The following is a 17,916-nucleotide window of genomic DNA, read 5'->3' as shown; positions in this document are numbered from 1 at the left end:
GCGTCTGGAGCCTGTGCTCCGCAACAGGAGAGGCCGAGACACTGAGAGGTCTGCGCATCGCGATGAGGAGCAGCCCCCACTTGCCACAACTAGAGAAAGCCCTCGCACAGAAACGAAGACCCAGCACAGCCATAAATAAATAAATAAATAGATAAATAAAGAATATAATCTGTTCAGAGTGTATATGGGAACCCCTTCCACCTTCTCAGATTTAAGAAACTGGGAAGGAAATACATCCCAAAGTTAGCTGATTTTTATGTTGATGAAACATACCAAAAATATTTTTCATCTAATCTTAACATTTACTATTAACCTGACAGCCAAAGCTGTGAATTACTGAGAACTATTTGGGTTCTTATACCTTAAGAAGCTGCAGTGTAGGAATTTTTAAATATATGTATTTTTCAATAATAAATGCTGGTAGAGGCTGCTCTCAAAGAAATAAAGCAAAGAATAATCTTTTCTCTACATGTTTTGCTGGTATTCAAAGCCCTCTTACAAACTTAAGGATATTATGCATTAAAAATTATTAAAAATAGAACTGCCCTAACCATATAGTTCAACTTGAATCTTAAATCTTCCAGTAATCCTTTGGACAAAATCATAATTTTTTTTTTAATTTATTTATTTATTTTTGTCTGCACTGGGTGTTTGTTGCTGTGTGCATGGGCTTTCTCTAGTTGCGGTGAGGAGGGGGCTACTCTTCGCTGCGGTGCGCGGGCTTCTCATTGCAGTGGCTTCTTTTGTTGCAGAGCATGGGCTCTAGGCACAGGCTCAGGAGTTGTGGCTCACAGGCTTAGTTGCTCCGCGGCATGTGGGATCTTCCCAGACCAGGGCTCGAACCCGTGTCCCCTGCATTGGCAGGCGGATTCTTAACCACTGTGCCACCAAGGAAGTCCCAAAATTAGAATTTTTAAAAACAAAATATAAACCGCTATCTTCCAACTAACAGAAAAAGATTTATTAGTTTTGAAGTGATAAAAAAACAAATTAGTTTTGAAGAATTCTAAGAATCCATCTATGTTAATGTATTCGCACCTCAATTTTGAAATCTTCAAAGATTTTAATGACAAAGTTTGAACAAAACAGAAGAAACGTATCTTTTTATTGTACTATGTTGGGAACTGGTTAGTATTAAAAAGAAAAGCAAGCACTGTGTTTGATCAACTGTCAACATGTATTTCCCTAAGCAATGTGTTAGTTTCATGAAACTTTATCTCAGTCTCTTCAAGATTTGGAAATATTTCAATGACTGTTATTGCTGAAGCAAGGAAATAAAGCCTGCATTTCTGAAACTGATCTCACTATTCATTTAGTTGTAAATTTTGAAATATATTGGAGGATTAAAAAGTACTCCATACCACATTTAACAATGGAATCACAAAAAAGCCATCAGTTTCCACATGCAAAGTTTTCATGAAATATAAGTACCTGTACCAGTTGGTAAGGGTCATCATGATATAAAGCGAAGCCAGGAAAAGCATAAAGTGAAAGAAGGAGTAACTGTAAGTGACACCATCCCTTTCATTATCTATAGCTCGGTGAACATCATCTCTGTCCTCCAGTGATCCGTCACTTCTGGCTCCACCATCTTCTATTAATGTTGATTCATCACTTGTTAGAGTCAGTTTATTAACCTGACTATTGTTTGAAGTACGGATGCTGCATGGAAGACAGTTTAGAAAGAGAGAAGGAAAAAAAAGGGGAATTTAAAGATTCATATATGAATGATAGCTGGACTTCTTTTTTAAAAAAGAAAATCCATAACTTTTCTTACCTTGAATAAAACACACACAGTAAAAAGAGGATTAGTCCAATAATTCCTTGAGCATGCCACCACTGTACAGACTGCCCCTCCTTTGGGACAGTGCTTGTTGTATTGTATCCAATTATGCTCAGTAGACTTGGGTTGCATTCTGTTTCTATAATGTAAATTAAGGTCAAATTAAAATGTTAGAATAGTATAAAAATTTTTTCAGAGCACAATGTAGTTCTTTTTAACTCTTATACTCTTGCAAATTCAAAACATTTTGTTAGAAAAAGGCACAAACATAACAAAAAAATACTTTAAGACAACTTATATTTATTTATAGACACCTTTTTATAAAAATTTTATAGTGCTAATTTTATAGACGTGCTTGGAAAACAATTTCATTTTCAACCTCATGCAGGAGCTGAGACATTAAGCTTCTTGTTGATCAGGAAACTGGTGAAATTTAGATGACCTCTCTAAAGCATAGTAAAGCTCAAGTAGAGTCAAGAATAAAATTCAGATATTCTAAACTAAAATGCACTGGCTTTTCTATTACAAACTGTGAGATAAACTTTATAAAATGACTATTGTTATTATCAATTTGTCAAACTACATTGTTATATAGTTTATACATAAAATCAGTTACTAGAATTTTAGCAAATAGTTTGTGGAAATGAGCAAATAAGGCATAATGACCTAATGCTTATTCGGCTTCTTGACTCCCGTAAATAAAGAATTTAAATGGGGTTGGTATTCACTTAAGTGTCCCACATATGTTTTCCTCCCACAAAGCCAGATATGTCAATTGCCACCTTATCAATGAAAAATGATTTTTATCCTTAAGCCATTCATATAAGGATAATCCCTAACTATTAGTTTTTTTCTAGACACTTACCTGGACAAATATAAGGAATCTTTCTCTAGTATACTAAAAAAAAAACAAAAACATTTTCTCCAACTAGTGATAAAGCACCTATGAAATTTATAAACTCAATGAAATATAAGATTCAGAAAACATATTTTATAATTTTTCTTTATTCTGAGGAAGAGAGACCATTTTTTTCCTTTTCAAAAAATAGTACAGTTGACTCTTGAACAACAAGTGGATGAGGGGCACCAACCCCCTCACACAGTCGAAAATCTGCATATAATTTTATGGCTGGCCTCCATATCCAGCCATTCATATCTGCAGATCGTGTAGTAATGCAGTACATATATTTGAAAAAAATCCATGGATAAGTGGACCTGTGCAGTTCAAAACTCTGTTGTTCAAGGATCGACTGTAATTATTTCTAATTTGTTTCACCACAAATGACATATACGGGCTTCTACTCCCACAGAATGCAATAAAACTGGCCTATAAAAAGATTACAAAGACCAATCATATTCACTTTTAAGGTAATCACAGACAAAAAATAATAAGTGAAAAAAACTATTCACAGTAGAATCAACAAACATTTTAACAGCTCTTATTTCTTTCTACATATACTATCATATGCACTGTACAAATGAGGTATATTTCTTATAATTTTCATATAATTTCTTATAGTTTTGCTAGTGAAAGAAGAAACTAAGTGAAAAAATATAGCAATACATCAAAGATGAAAATAGTATTATTCCCATTCTCTTCATTTCTCTGTAAGCTTAATTTTACAAAATGACCATCTTTGAAAAACGAAAAGCTGTAGGATTCATTAAAAAGAAACAAATCCAGGCAAACGAACATACCTGGTTCATTAGTCATAGCAGACCATGTCAAATACATTGTGTAGACTGTAATTACTGAAGACTGTAACAAACCAGATCTTGGTTGTGATTCCTACAAAAAAACAAGCAAAACAGAAAAATATTGTTATCCTTCAAGATTTAGAAAAACTTAAAAAATAGAAGCTTCATAAAAATTAATGAACTAATCCAAGCTTACTTGGATCTTTGGCAGTATAGACATTACAGAAGCACCAAGGCAGAGGAGCATGTTGACACTGATGAACGCTTTATTTTCTGCACAACTGGCTGGATGAGTATAGTAAACAAAAAATAGGACGATAGCAACTAAAGACAGCAGATAATTCAGAGCTGTAGCTGATAACAAAGCTGTGAAAGAAATACATTGGACAATTAGATTTTATCACTAATATTAGGAATTAGGCATACGGCTCATTTTACAAGCAATCTTATTTTATTCAAAAATATTACTTTAAGCAACTAACATTGTGTCAGCATTACACAGGCTATATAAGTAGGTAAAGATATTCTGAGCTTTATCACATTAAGAATTTTATAGTCTTAACATATAGCTCATTATGATGATGTGTTTTCAAGGACAATAACATACTAATATGATCTTCATTTATAGTAATATTTACATAGAGTTTCCAAAACACATTCAGATGTATTAGCCATTATTTTCAAAATACAGAAAAATAACTAGGAGGAGAATATTAAGGTTTTTAAAGAATGATAATCATTCAGTTGTAAACAAGGGCATTAAGAAAATTATTTTGTTAATGCTAAGCCTGCAAAACAATGCTTTTCCTCATCAACTAAAATCTTAAAAAAAAAAAAAATTATTCAAGAGTAAGTCATTATTATTTAGTAAGACAACCTAAGCTTCTTCTAGCACACACACACGTTTTAGTTTCTGTGCTAATGTATGCTTAATATACATGTATTTATGTCGATGTGCCTCACTGACAGGGGATCCATCAAACAGATATTTACTGAGTACCTACAAAGGCCCTAGGGATATAGTAGGGAACAAAGCAGAAACTCTTACACTAGATTTAACATTAAAAAATGAGATATTCTATATAAGTAAATTTTCCAAATGACCAAAGCTCATTTCTTTGAACACCAAACCCTTTATTTTAACCACTGAGATCAAATACCACAAACTAGTTGTATGAGAGAAAATATGAAGCTAGCAGACATGCTGGATTTAGCTTTCATTCTGATTAAAAAAAAAAAAATTGTTCTTTTTTTTAAGCTGAAACTCAGATCATTTCACATAAAAATCCAGATTTATGGCTTCTTTTGGAAAAATCAGAAAAATTAAGCAACACTGGGTTCACATTTCCACAAGGCAACTACTAGATGGAACCGAGCAGTAGCTATATGCATTTTAGATAAAGGCCTTTACATTCTCCAATTCATCACAGTCCCTTCTATTAGCAAAAGGATTGAAAATGCACTTAAACCTGGTTCTCCTCCCTCATTTTTGTTACCTGTTGTAAGCATCTGAATTTTGATCCCTGTTTTAGAGTATAACCACAGGACTCAAGCTCATCATTATAAACATTAAATACACTACTGTAAAAATTCCCTTAGGTGTTAGTTACACATAAGGGCATTCTTTGCACTTAGGCAAAATGTTTCAGAGTTGCTTTTTTATTTTCCCTGCTTGCTGATGTTTAAGAATTGTACCACTGTTTGTTCATCTATTTCTAGCAGTCCTTGTCCCTTTAATATTTTTACTTTTAACCTTCTGTAGGCTTCCCAGGAAATTAGGCTGTAAAATATACATGCATTCAGCAATAGGCTTTGGAACTTCTATTTTAGCCATTCATGGTCTTCTGGATTATTTCCTGGTTCTTGGGTATGTTCCTAGTTGACATGTCAAAAACTCTCTCTACAAGTAAAGTTGCTGATATAATGTGATAAGATGCCACTCACAAAATTAAGCTAAAAACCTCCTCACAGAAAATTATACCATAAAAATCGTGATTTTCCCATAGTCTACATATCTGTTCTCACTTTCAAAGTTCAACTATCTTGAAGATGTTCTGTAAGACAAAAAGCTTACCTGCATACCAACATCTTGAGTTCCCTTCTTCCATTTTTTCAACCCATGATTCATTCCACGAATGGGCAAAATCAATGAGTAAGACTAGCTGTATGAGAATGAAGCAAAAGGCACCTGCCATGCCTACGTAAAACCACACTGAAAGGAAAAAAAAAGCAAAAAACCACAAATGAGTGACTGGTTCACTTTTCATTATTTCATTTTCACAATCAATACACAAAAGGAAAAAATAAAATTTTACATAAATGCCTTGATTTTGCCAACCGGGGGGGGGGGGGGGGGGGGGGGAGGAAAAGGAAAAAACAAAACAAATAGTTACAGTTCCAGGCAACAATTATTTCAATTTCCTTATAAAATATCAACATCACACAAAGAAAAAAAAAAAGATTTCTTACCAGTCGTAAAAGTTCCTTCTGGAATGAAGAAGGCCCCAATAATAATTGCAACTGCTGCAGCAAATTTAAAGAACCAGAATCTAAAACAAAAAGAAATAATTTTTTATTAATAAATATTAATTCAACAAGTAATTTCACATATGAAATCTTTGAAGAGCTATTCTTAAAGAACAGCTACACTTTATGTGACTATTCTATTTTTTCTGAGGATATCCTGAAAACGAGAAGTGAAGAATATCATGTAAACTATTTTAGGACAGTTTTAATTCATTATGATAAAATGAGAATATTAGTTTCATTTCACAGGTTTATTTTACATTACACCAATAGCTATTATAATTGGTGTACATGAAAAGTGTAAATAAGGTACACTGTACAAATGAATAGTTTTGAAAACACACAATAAATGCCTGGAAAACAGATTTCCACTAGCTAGCCAGATGAGTTGAAAGAACCAGAGAAGACATAAAAGCTTAAGAATTCTGCCACAGAAAGGAGCAAGAAGTGAGAAGCAGGTGTTCAGAGTCAGAGAGAACCCTAGATATAACAGGATCAATAAACTTACCTGAAGACAACTGGTAGAGATTTGAGGCATCTGCTACTTCAAATGTGGAAGCAGCAATGCAAAACTACAAGGAACATGAAGAATCAAGAAAACATTTCACCACCAAAAGAAAACAATAATCCTGCAATAATTGAGCACAAAGGCATAAAATCTTGCAGTCTAGCAGGTAAAGAATTCAAAACAGCTGTTTTGAGAAAACTCAATGAGCTATAAGAAAACACAAAGATAATTCAACAAAAACCAGGAAAAAAATATATGAATAAAATGAGAAATTTAACAAAGAGACAGAAATCATAAAAAAGAACCAAACATACTCTGGAGCTGAAGAATTCAACAAAAGACATGAAAAAAATACAATAGAGATCTGCAGAAGGGCAGATCAAATGGAAGACAGAAAAAGCGGACAGGAATTTTGATATAACCCAATCAGGGGTGAACAGAGAAAAAAATGAAAAAGAGGGAAGAAAGCCTCAGTAATCTATGGAATTCAAATATTAGAATGATTGGGTTCCAGAAGGAGAAGAGAGGAAGAAGGGGGCAGAAAGTTTATTTAAAGACATAATAGCTGAGAACTTCCTAAATCTGGACATCCAAGTTCACAAAGCTAATAGATCACACTATCAGCTCAATGCAAACAAACCTTTTAAGCCATATTATATAATGAAAACTGTCAAAAATCAAAGAACATGAGAGAATCCTAAAAGCAGCCAGATGAAAAAAAGATTGTAATCTACAAAGTCATTTCCATCAGGCTCTCAGTGGATTTCTCAGTAGAAAACTGTATAGGCCAAGAGAGAGTAGAATGACTTTAAGAGACATACTCAAAGTGTTGAAAGGAAAAACATGCCAGCCAAGATTACTCTGTCCAGCAAAGTTATCCTTCAGATACGAAGGAGAAATAAAGATTTTCCCAGTCAAAATCCAAAGAATTCACCACCACTAAACTTGTCTTGTAAAAAATGGTGAAAGGAATTCTTCAAGCTGAAACGAAAAGACACTAAATTAGTGACACGAAAACATACAAAAGTATACAACACACTGGTAAATGGAAATACACAGATTTAGAAGAATCTAATTCTTTAATAGGATGGTGTGTTAACTATGTAACTGTAGTATAAAGATTAAAGAGAGTATTAAAAAACAATAGCTATTATAATTGGTTAATAAATACACAATATAAAAAGAGATAAATTGTGATATCAAAAAAAAAAAGAGTAAATGGGTAAAATGGGTAGGTCTTTTGTATGCAACTGAAGTTGCTATCAGCTTAAAATGGGCTGTTTTATCTGTAAGATGTTTTATGTAAGCCTCATGGTAGCCACAAAGCAAAAACCTAAACTAGATTTACAGAAAATAGGGAAGCAGACCATACCACCAATTTACAAAGAAAATCACCAATTTACATAGGCGTTAACAAAGAAAAAAGAAATTATGGAAATACGAAACAGCCAGACAGCAATGAGTAAGATGACATCAGTAAGTCCTTCATATCAATAATTACGCTAAATGTAAATGTAATGAATTCACCAACCAAAAGGCACAGTGGCTGGATGAATTTTTAAAAAAAACTGAAAAAGACACAAACAAATGGAAAGATAACTTGTGTTTGTGGATCTGAAGAATAGTTAAAATGTCCATACTACCCAAAGCCACCTATAGATTCAAAGTACTCCCTATAAAAATTTCAATGCCACTTACAAAAAAAATAGAAAAAACAATCCTAAAATTTGTTATGTAACTACAAAAGACCCCAAATAGCCAAATCAGTCATGAGAAGGACAAAGCTGGAAATATCACCCTTACTGATTTCAAACTATACTACAAAGCTACAGTAAGTAAAACAGTAGTACCATAAAAGAAGACACATAGACCAATGGAATAGAATAGAGAGAGCTTAGTAATAAACCCTTCCATTTTGGATCAACGAATATTTGACAAGGGAGTCAAGAACACTCAATGGGGAAAGGAGTCTCTTCAACAGTCTTCGGAAAACTGGGTAACCACAGAAAAATGAAAATGGACTCCTTTATTACACGACTCACAAAATTAACTCAAAATGGATTAAAGACTTAAACATTTAAGACCTGATACCATAAAAGATATCAATACTAGAAAGATGCTGATACTGGGAAGAAGAAAGTAAGGAAGAAACTCCACAACATTAGTCTTGGCAATGAGTTTTTGGATGAGACAGCAAAAGTACAAGCAACAAAAGTAAAATCAAACAAGTGGGACTACATCAAACTAACAAGCTTCTGCAAAGCAAAAGGAACAATCAACAAAATGAAAAGACAACCTACAGAATAGGAGAAAATATTTGCAAACCATGTATCAAAAAATGGTTAATATCAAATATATATAAAGAACTCATACAACTCATTAAAAAACAAACAATCCAATTAAAAAATGGACAGAGGAACTAAATATTTTTCCAAAGGCGGCATACAAATGGCCAACAGGCATATGAAAAGGTGCTCAACATCACTAATCATCAGAGAAATGTAAATCAAAACCATTATGAGATATCACCACCTCAGACCTATTAGAATGGCTATCATGATGACAAGAAATAACAAGTGTTGGTAAGAATGTGGTGAAATGGGAACCCTTATGCACTGTTAGGGGGAATGTACACTAGTTCAGCCACTATGGAAAACAGTATGAAGGTTCCTCAAAAAAAATAAAAGTGGAACTACCATACAATCCAGCAATCCCACTTCTACATATATATCCAAAGAAAGTGAAAATAGGGTACTGAAACGATATCTGCACATCCATGTTTATTGCAGAATTATTCATAATTGGCAAGATATAAAAACAACCTTAAGTATCTGTCAACAGATGAATAAAGAAACTGTAGTATATATACACAATGGAATATTATTCAGCCATGAGAAAGAAGGAAATCCTGTCATTTGCAACAACATGGGTGGACCTTGAGGGCATTATGCTAAGTGAGATAAGCCAGACAAAGAAAAACAAAGATTTATGATATTACCAATATGTGGAATCTGAAAAAGAAAAATGTACTTTAAAGCTTCTAAGAGACTAGATCTTAACTGTTCTCGTCACAACTACGAAATAATAATTACGTGATGTGATAGAGGTGTTAGCTAATACTATGATGGTAATCATATTGTAATATATAAAAGTATGAAATTAGCACTTTGTACACTTTAAACCTAACACGATGTTATATATCAATTATATCTCAATTTAAAAAAAAACATTAACAGTGACATGAGTGCTTAGTGCATGCTTTGAGAAGAATGTTATCTCATGAAATGACTGTGATAGCCATCCTGTAATGCACTTTGAGAAGTGTTTAAAAACACATTTAGTAAAGATGTTTTAAGAGTGCAAAAAAAATTAAAATTAAAAAATTAAAACAACCAATGACTAAGGGAACAAAATAAACAAAATCAAATCAACCTGGCACAGCACATCTTTTTTCATTAATATTTATATTTCACTTGTTCATTCTTCCTGTCTTTGGTAGCATGTTAATAGATAAGCGATAGCAAATATTCCAAAAAAATTTTTTAATTTATGGGGGGGAAAAAACAGTGATAAAATTCAAAACATTCAAAATTGAGTGTGAGAAGTAGTGCTCTATATTAAGGGAGACTGATAAAAGGGACCCTGAAGTTTCTAGGTTGTTCAGTATAACCATTTAGAAAATCAATCAATCACCTTGTTTCAAAGGAATAAAGTTTTTCATTTTGGCTTCACTGTATGTCTTAGGAACTGAGTTCAGTTTTATGTAGTGAGATTGGCCTACAAAAAGCTAAGAGGAGAAGGAGGAATAAGCTCCTCATTATTAGTCACAGATATGATAAATCTTCCTCTTTAGGATGAAAATACAGTTGACCCTTGAACAATGCTGGAGTTAGGGGTGCCAACTCTCTGCATGGTTGAAAATCCATGTATAACTTATAGTCGGCCCTCTGTATCCGAGGTTCCTCATCTGTGAATTCAACCAACTAGAGATCAACATGGATTGTGTAGTACACTGTAGTATTTACTGTTGAAAAAAATCTGCGTATAAGTGGACCTGCACAGTTCAAACCTGCGTTGTTCACAAGGGTCAACTTTATTAAACATTATGCAGAGACTATACCAATAAATGACCCAAGGCTACTACTTAATATTTCCAAATTCCAACACATTCTCTAGTAGAGACAAGAGGATTTTCTTACCTTGTCATTCATGAATAAAATAATTCTGCAGATTGTTCAAGTTTATTTCACTTTAAACTTTCTTTAGACAGACTCAAAATTACTGAGAAGAGACTATCCAGACTTTATATTGACGTTTATTAAAAACCTTACCCATTGTGTACTGCAGCTCTAGGATCACTGCTGCTCTTCACTTTGATCATTAACAGAGATAGGAGAAGGTAGAACATAGCCAAGCCAAAGCACAAACGGTATACAGCTTTATAGCCAACCAGAATATTACAAGGGACCACTCCTTTCTCATTCTCACAAAATCCAGGAATCTGAAAACAAAACAAGAATTTGTGATCCAGAATTTTTTCAAGAAAAAATGAAAATTCTGTGTAATCAAATAGTTTAAGGTTTAGAAAATTGAAGTTCACTTTACAGTTTATGCTGAAATGTAATCAAGGTAAGTCTACACATTTTCATAAGACAGAAGTGTAACTCTTTTTTTACTTTATGTGAGCACCAGATAAGCTACAAATGTCAATCCTAAAGTGGATGCTTATTTTTTTTTTTTTTTTTTTTTTTTTTTTTTAATGATTTGTTTTGGTCCTAAGCTGTTTTTATTTTTTTATTTTTGGTTGTGTTGGGTCTTCGGTTCATGCGAGGGCTTTCCCTAGTTGAGGCAAGCGGGGGCCACTCTTCACCGCGGTGCGGGGACCGCTCTTCATCGCGGTGCGCGGGCCTCTCACCACCGCGGCCCCTCCCGCTGCGGGGCACAGGCTCCAGACGCGCAGGCTCAGTAGCTGTGGCTCACGGGCCCAGCCGCTCCGCGGCATGTGGGATCCCCCCAGACCAGGGCTCGAACCCGCGTCCCCCGCACCAGCAGGCAGACTCCCAACCACTGCGCCACCAGGGAAGCCCTGGATGCTTATTTTAACTTGCAGACTTAATTCTAAGTTTTTTTTAAAACTTGCATTCCACTGGGATATACTAATCACATGTATAAGAGAAAAATACAATCAATAAAAGTGTAAAGAATCACAGAGTAACTAAATCAGTTTCTAAATACTAAAGAAAACAATGATGGCATTTTGAGTTCAGGTCCCTCATTCTACAAGTGTTATTTCTGATAATGGATGGATTTGGATTAACAGCAAAATGGCTGGCTGTATTTTTATTTTTTAACTTGAAATCTTAAAAAAGACTGATGACCATTTCAGAAAATCACACTGGAATCAGAGTACCAGAAAGTATTTTTAAAATATTTTTAATTGAAACAAATGGGAGTAGATACACTATTCACATATATCAGAGTGAATTACTGCCTCCAGAAACGTTAAAGTAAACCAATATGCCAACATACAACTGTTAATGTGTGCCTTTAAAATCAAGAACCTAAAATTATATATAAGTTAATGCAGGTGCTACTTCCTTTTTGCTAGTTCCTGTACAATCTATAAGCTCTTTCTTGGTCTCACTTGAACCCTACTTTCCCAACTTAGTTTAACAATTATGGCAGTATGTACTTACCCATACTCACTTGCAACATGTACTCACTAGCACCCTTAATTATCCCATGCCCTTAAATGAGAGCAGCACACCACCTGGCTAATTCCCATCATTAAGTTTTAATTCAATCACCTATATTAGTCAGGTTAAGTTGCTACAGTAACAACCTCCAAATATAGGTGGCTTAAACAGCAAAGATGTATTTCTTGCTCACGTACATGTACATGGTTGGTTCTAAGTAGTCAACTAAAAGAATCCAGGCTGCCAGAGAAGCCACCATCTCAAATGATATACAGGTTGTGAGAGAAAAGAAAGGAGAATCTGCATTAGCAAGTAGAGGGTGATGTTTATCACTTCTACTCATAACTCACTGACCAGTACTAGAGACATGACCCTACATATCACAAGCACTCTAGGAAATGCAATTCTCTGATGACCTTCAGAAAGCAGAGAAGCAGAAATATTGGGGGTTACAAACTATCATCTATCAACTAAACCATTCATAACAACAGTCAACTGGATCCATAACAAAAACCATATGAACGTCTTCTGCTTATACCAAGGACTTGAGTAACATTAACTGAGCATCTACATATGCCATGTGCAATGCTACTTTCAAACTGTAATAAGCTCATTTCCCAAACTTACACTATTTTTCCTTACCCCAAAGTCAGCCCTAAGCAGACAACTGTGGTTTAAAATGGAGGTTATCTGACATGAACACTCTCTCAACCTCAAATTTTCTATTATCATTCATTTTTCCTTGGAGGAAAAGTAACTTCTATATGCCTTCTCTTGATCACATTCTCTCTCACAGGTTAGATCCCTTATGACTATTCTCAAAATACAAATAATTAAATCTCCCCAGCCTAAAAACTTCTTTAATTCAGCCTCCCTCTAAGACTTACTATCTGCATTACAAAACTCCTTAAATCAGCAGTCTATTCTCATTGGATACATTTCCTCATAGCCATCTAACCCTCCCTCCCAATCCTTCTAGGCCAGCACTCTATAAATGCTTTTTCAAGACACTAGACATATACTGGCTGTCAAATCCCAAGGCTACTTCTTAATCCTCACACTCCTTTACTTTTTTCACACAGACATTATGCTGTCATTCTTAAGACTCTGTTCCTAAGGCCTACTAAACAGGTTCTTGGTTCTCTTTTTTCACTGTTCCTTCAGAGGTTCCCTTTTTTCCACCAACTCCCTTAAGAGCTTTTGTCAAAGCTCTAGCTCTCCTCACTCCAAATGGTCTTCTTCAGCATATGCTGCCATAGTTTGAATTTCATCTCTATCTCTGATTTCTTTTATGAGTTACACACCCAAATTTTTTACTTCCTGCTGGACACACACACACACAATGTAGTGCAGTACCCACAAGCCAACAATATTATATACTAGATTATATTTTCCCCATCTCTTTGCACAACCTGACTCCCTGGGGGAAAAAAAAAGTTTAATAAAACACCTTTTCTTTCTTGTTTTTCCTGAGTTAACAGCAACAGTTTCCTCTCAGTTATCTAGGATCAGAACCTGGTTATTATTTATTATTCTATCACTGCCAATATTTAAATCCAGATTCAGTCAATTCTACATTCAGAGAATTATTTCAGGCCCTCTATGCCTTTCTTGATTACACCATTCCAACAGCCGCCATACTTAACTGCTGCCTTCTATCCTAATTCTCAGATCAATCTTCCTAAGGCGTACACACTTAGCTCAAAAAGCTTTTATCCTCATTCTGCTTCCTATTTTTCAATTTCTGCATACAAAAATTTACTGATTCTTACAATGTCCCTTTTTCCATGAGACCCACAGTGATTCCGACATTTCCCTGGTTAGAATTACCGATTTCCTCATATTAACACAACACATTTTCTGCCCTATCATCAAAGAATTTTAATAAACTGCCTTTCACTGTTTGTCTTTCCTAAATGATCATGAACTACTAAAACTGGGATTAAGTATTCTTCCTTTTTCCAGTATTCTGTTTCCAATACACAAGAAGCAGTTTTATGCATATACATACTAAAGGTTCAGTTAATCATTTAAAAAAAAAAAGAAAACTAACCTTATTTAGTTGTTCTTCCATTCCAGGTATCAACATTACACAAGCTACACACACTCCAACAAGCAAAAAAAGTGCATAGATCAACCTAGTTACAGTGGAGTTGTTTCCACTAGGACAGCATCGGCACAGCAAACATGGGGCACTGCCACACAAACATGGTATCTGGAAAAAGAACATTAAAAATCAGTATAGTTTAAAATGATACAGTGAAAATTTACATTCTATCTACTCAAAAAAGAAAGGATTGAAGCTAAAGTAATTACCAAGAAATTTGGTTCACATGCATTATTTATAAACTATAAAATTTAGTAACTTCTGGGTAAAACTGAAGCAAAGTAAAGCTTGCCCTTTATATCAAGCAAAATGAGTAAACTCAGTTAAAACAAAAGGGGAAAAAAACCCAGCAGCAGCAACCAAAGTTTAGCTGAGAAAAGGAATGGAATATTCATAATTACAAGCTGATCTCCAACTCCTGCCTTTTAACCCCAGAAATCATGCTGGTGAATTCACAAAAGTCTGATATTTCTCAGATACGCCAGAGGAGGAAAAGAAGTGAATTGGTATCCTTATCTTTTCCCTCTTCTGACTTGGTGGTACTGATAACAGTAAAATTTTCTATTAGAATCAGCTGAAACAGGATAAGTGAACAAGTGGGGCTAGCTAGCATTGTCTAACAGAACTCCACACTAAACTAGTAGTATATCCTAGGGGAATAGAATATCTCCCTCAGCAGGAGAAGCGAATACTAGTAAGGGAACTTAACAATATCTCAAGAAAGGCAAAATGAAAAGTATCCTCAAAAGAATTGAACATAATCTAGGCTGAGCTCCACCAGACCATCAGATACCACAGGAAGGGAGTATTGTAGAAGTCAGACACACTATAGTAACCAATATAAGGTAGGATAAGAACCACTTACACTAAACTTCAGTAAGATAAAAATAAATGTCGTGGAAATAATGCAAACACACTTTAGCAAAACATAAAAATAAGCAAACATGCCCCCTCAGACAAAAAAAAAAGGCATTTGAAAAATCCAATCTGAAATAAAATATAACTCAGTAAGAAGAGGAAATTGCCTAAAATTGGTATATCTGAAGCAAAAAGGAGAGCTCAAAATGAAAAGAATAGAACAAGTTGAAAAGGAGGATTGCAAGGCTGAGAAGAAACGAGAAGGGGAAAAACATGCTTAAAAAAACAGTAGTTATCATGGAACAAAACAAAAACAGCTGAAAATAAAATCTGATCGATAAATAAAGTTTGGGATAAGTACCATAAACTCAAGCCAAGATAGAGTAACAGTGACCAGACTTACCCTACTGCCTTAATCCAAGGGAAAAAATTAATGAAACAATGGTTTTTCAGAAAACAATAGGCAATGTAGGACACTAGTTTCTGAGAGATGAAACAGTGTGAACTCTATGATTGGCCCAATCTTTCTGCCTGGGAAAGAGTTTCCAGTGCAGGGAGGAGAATCCAGACAGAGGACAGCAGTCTAATGAATTGAGGAGACAGAGCTGGGACAGAGTTGAGAGTTCAGGGAAGTGAAGGCAGCTAAAGTTCATAGGGCAGAAACAAGGAGAGGAGAAAGTTACACCAAGAGTGAGCTCCGGATATCTGCAGAAGCTTCAACTTGTGTCTTCAGCAGAGCACTGATCAGTACATGCATTTGATTAAATTACTCTGTGGGGTGGGGCTGGGGAGAGTGGGGAGGGTGGTGTTACCAGCCAGAGTGGAAGAACTTTATAATCCATGAGGCCTTGAGCAGAGTTATAAGGCTATTACTATTACACAGTATGGCAGGGCGGGGGGAATAAGCCATAAGGCTAAAGCCACTCCAGTCTCACTTAACAAAGCCTAAAAGCAAACACTGAAAAGATCAAATTCTCTTCAAATAACTCACCTGTGTCTAAGAATAGGGCCTAAGAATGTTTTTTAAAAATACAACACATCCAGCACCCATCAAGGTAAAATTTACAATATCTAACAGCTAATAAAAAAATTGGTACGCATGCCAGTATGGAAAAAACAACCTACAATGAGGAGAAAAGTCAATATATCAAAACCAACCTGAAATTACACAGATGACTTAATTCAGTTATAAATAATGGTATTCTAATGTTATTGTAATTATACTTCATTTGCTCAAATAGAGAACACAGCATGTCAAGAAAAGATATGGAAGATAATTTAAAAGATCTATATCAAACTTATGAAGATGAAAAATAAGATCTCTGAACCAAAAAGTACTTGATAATAAGACACTGCAAAAAAGACTAATGAACTTGAAGACATCACAAAAGAAATGATCCAAAATTAAAGAGATAAAAAAACTAAAAAAAAAATAACAGAGGATTAGTGTTGTGACACAACTTCAAACAGCCTAATATATGTGAAATTGGGGCTCCTGAAGGAGACAGGAGACAGGAAAGTCCTTTTGAGGAAATAATTGCCAAAATGTTCCTGATTTAATGAAAACTATAAACTCACAGATCCAAGAAACTCAAGAAAGCCCTAGTGATACAAACATAATGAAAACTACACACCAAGTCACATCATAAACTGCTGAAAAACAATGATAAACAGAAAAATCTTAAAAGCAGGCAAAATAATAAAGGCACATTATATAAAGAGGAACAAAGAAAGGTATCGACTTCTAGTAAGAAATACTGCAAGCCAAACGTCATTACTGAATGAAAAAAAAACCTGTAAGCACAGAAGTTTATACTCAGCAAAAATATCTTTCAAAAATTAAGGCAAAGTGAAGACATTTTTAGGCATAGAAAAAAGAATCCAAAACTAACAAATCTAAACTATCTTTCAAGAAGGAAAGTTACACCAGCAGAAATGTGGATCTAAACAACAGAAATGAACAAAAGAAGTAGTGTGTATTTTTTCTTACATCAAAAAGGTTACTTTAAAAGATTATTATTTTTTTAAAGCAAAAATAATAGCAATGTATTCTGGTGGTTATAACAAAGATGGAAGTAAAATGTGTGACAATTACAAATAGGCTGGAAGGACTTCCCTGGTGGCGCAGTGGTTAAGAATCCGCCTGCCAATGCAGGGGACACAGGTTCAAGCCCTGGTCCGGGAAGATCCCACATGCCGCGGAGCAACTAAGCCCATGGGCCACAACTACTAAGGCTGTGCTCTAGAGGCCATGAGCCTAGAGCCTGTGCTCTGCAACAAGAGAAGCCACTGCAGTGAGAAGCCCATGCACCGCAACAAAGAGTAGCCCCCGCTCACTGCAACTAGAGAAAGCCCGTGCAGCAATGAAGGCCCAATGCAGCCAAAAAATAAATAATAAAAAAAATTAATTTTTTAAAAAAACAAATAGGCTGGAAGAGGAGACATTCAACTATACTACTGTACACTTAAATTAGAAATAAAGTGAATATCACACAAAGGTAGACTGTAGTTAAGTTAAAGATAAATACTAAATACTAAAAACTAAATACACACATACCATGCTACAGCAGTATCAGACAAAGTAGACTTCAGAGTAAAGAATTTTACCAGGGATAAAGAGGGCCATTTCATAATAAAAGGGGACATATCGATACATGGAAATATGGGATATTTAGGGAGGAAACATACAACATACAATCCTAAATATTTCTGCATCTAAAAGAGAACTTCAAAATGCATC

General features: G+C 34.8%; 1 protein-coding gene across 1 annotated transcript in view; it reads right to left on the bottom strand.

Annotated features, from left to right (window-relative positions):
* Nucleotides 1–17,916, bottom strand: part of SERINC1 (serine incorporator 1) — a 33,014-nt gene that overhangs the window by 2,104 nt on the left and 12,994 nt on the right. Inside the window, exons 2-9 of the mRNA XM_036871408.1 lie at nucleotides 14,265–14,426; nucleotides 10,847–11,016; nucleotides 5,951–6,030; nucleotides 5,556–5,693; nucleotides 3,678–3,847; nucleotides 3,482–3,572; nucleotides 1,778–1,922; nucleotides 1,432–1,662 (exon numbers count right to left, since the gene is read on the bottom strand). Coding sequence (XP_036727303.1) covers nucleotides 1,432–1,662; nucleotides 1,778–1,922; nucleotides 3,482–3,572; nucleotides 3,678–3,847; nucleotides 5,556–5,693; nucleotides 5,951–6,030; nucleotides 10,847–11,016; nucleotides 14,265–14,426 — 1,187 coding nt within the window. The remainder of the gene's footprint in view (nucleotides 1–1,431; nucleotides 1,663–1,777; nucleotides 1,923–3,481; nucleotides 3,573–3,677; nucleotides 3,848–5,555; nucleotides 5,694–5,950; nucleotides 6,031–10,846; nucleotides 11,017–14,264; nucleotides 14,427–17,916) is intronic.

The sequence above is a fragment of the Balaenoptera musculus genome, chromosome 12, assembly GCF_009873245.2.
Source record: "Balaenoptera musculus isolate JJ_BM4_2016_0621 chromosome 12, mBalMus1.pri.v3, whole genome shotgun sequence".
NCBI lineage: Eukaryota > Metazoa > Chordata > Mammalia > Artiodactyla > Balaenopteridae > Balaenoptera > Balaenoptera musculus.
Note: the sequence above shows the minus strand (reverse complement) of the source record. Positions and strands in the feature narration are given on the sequence as shown.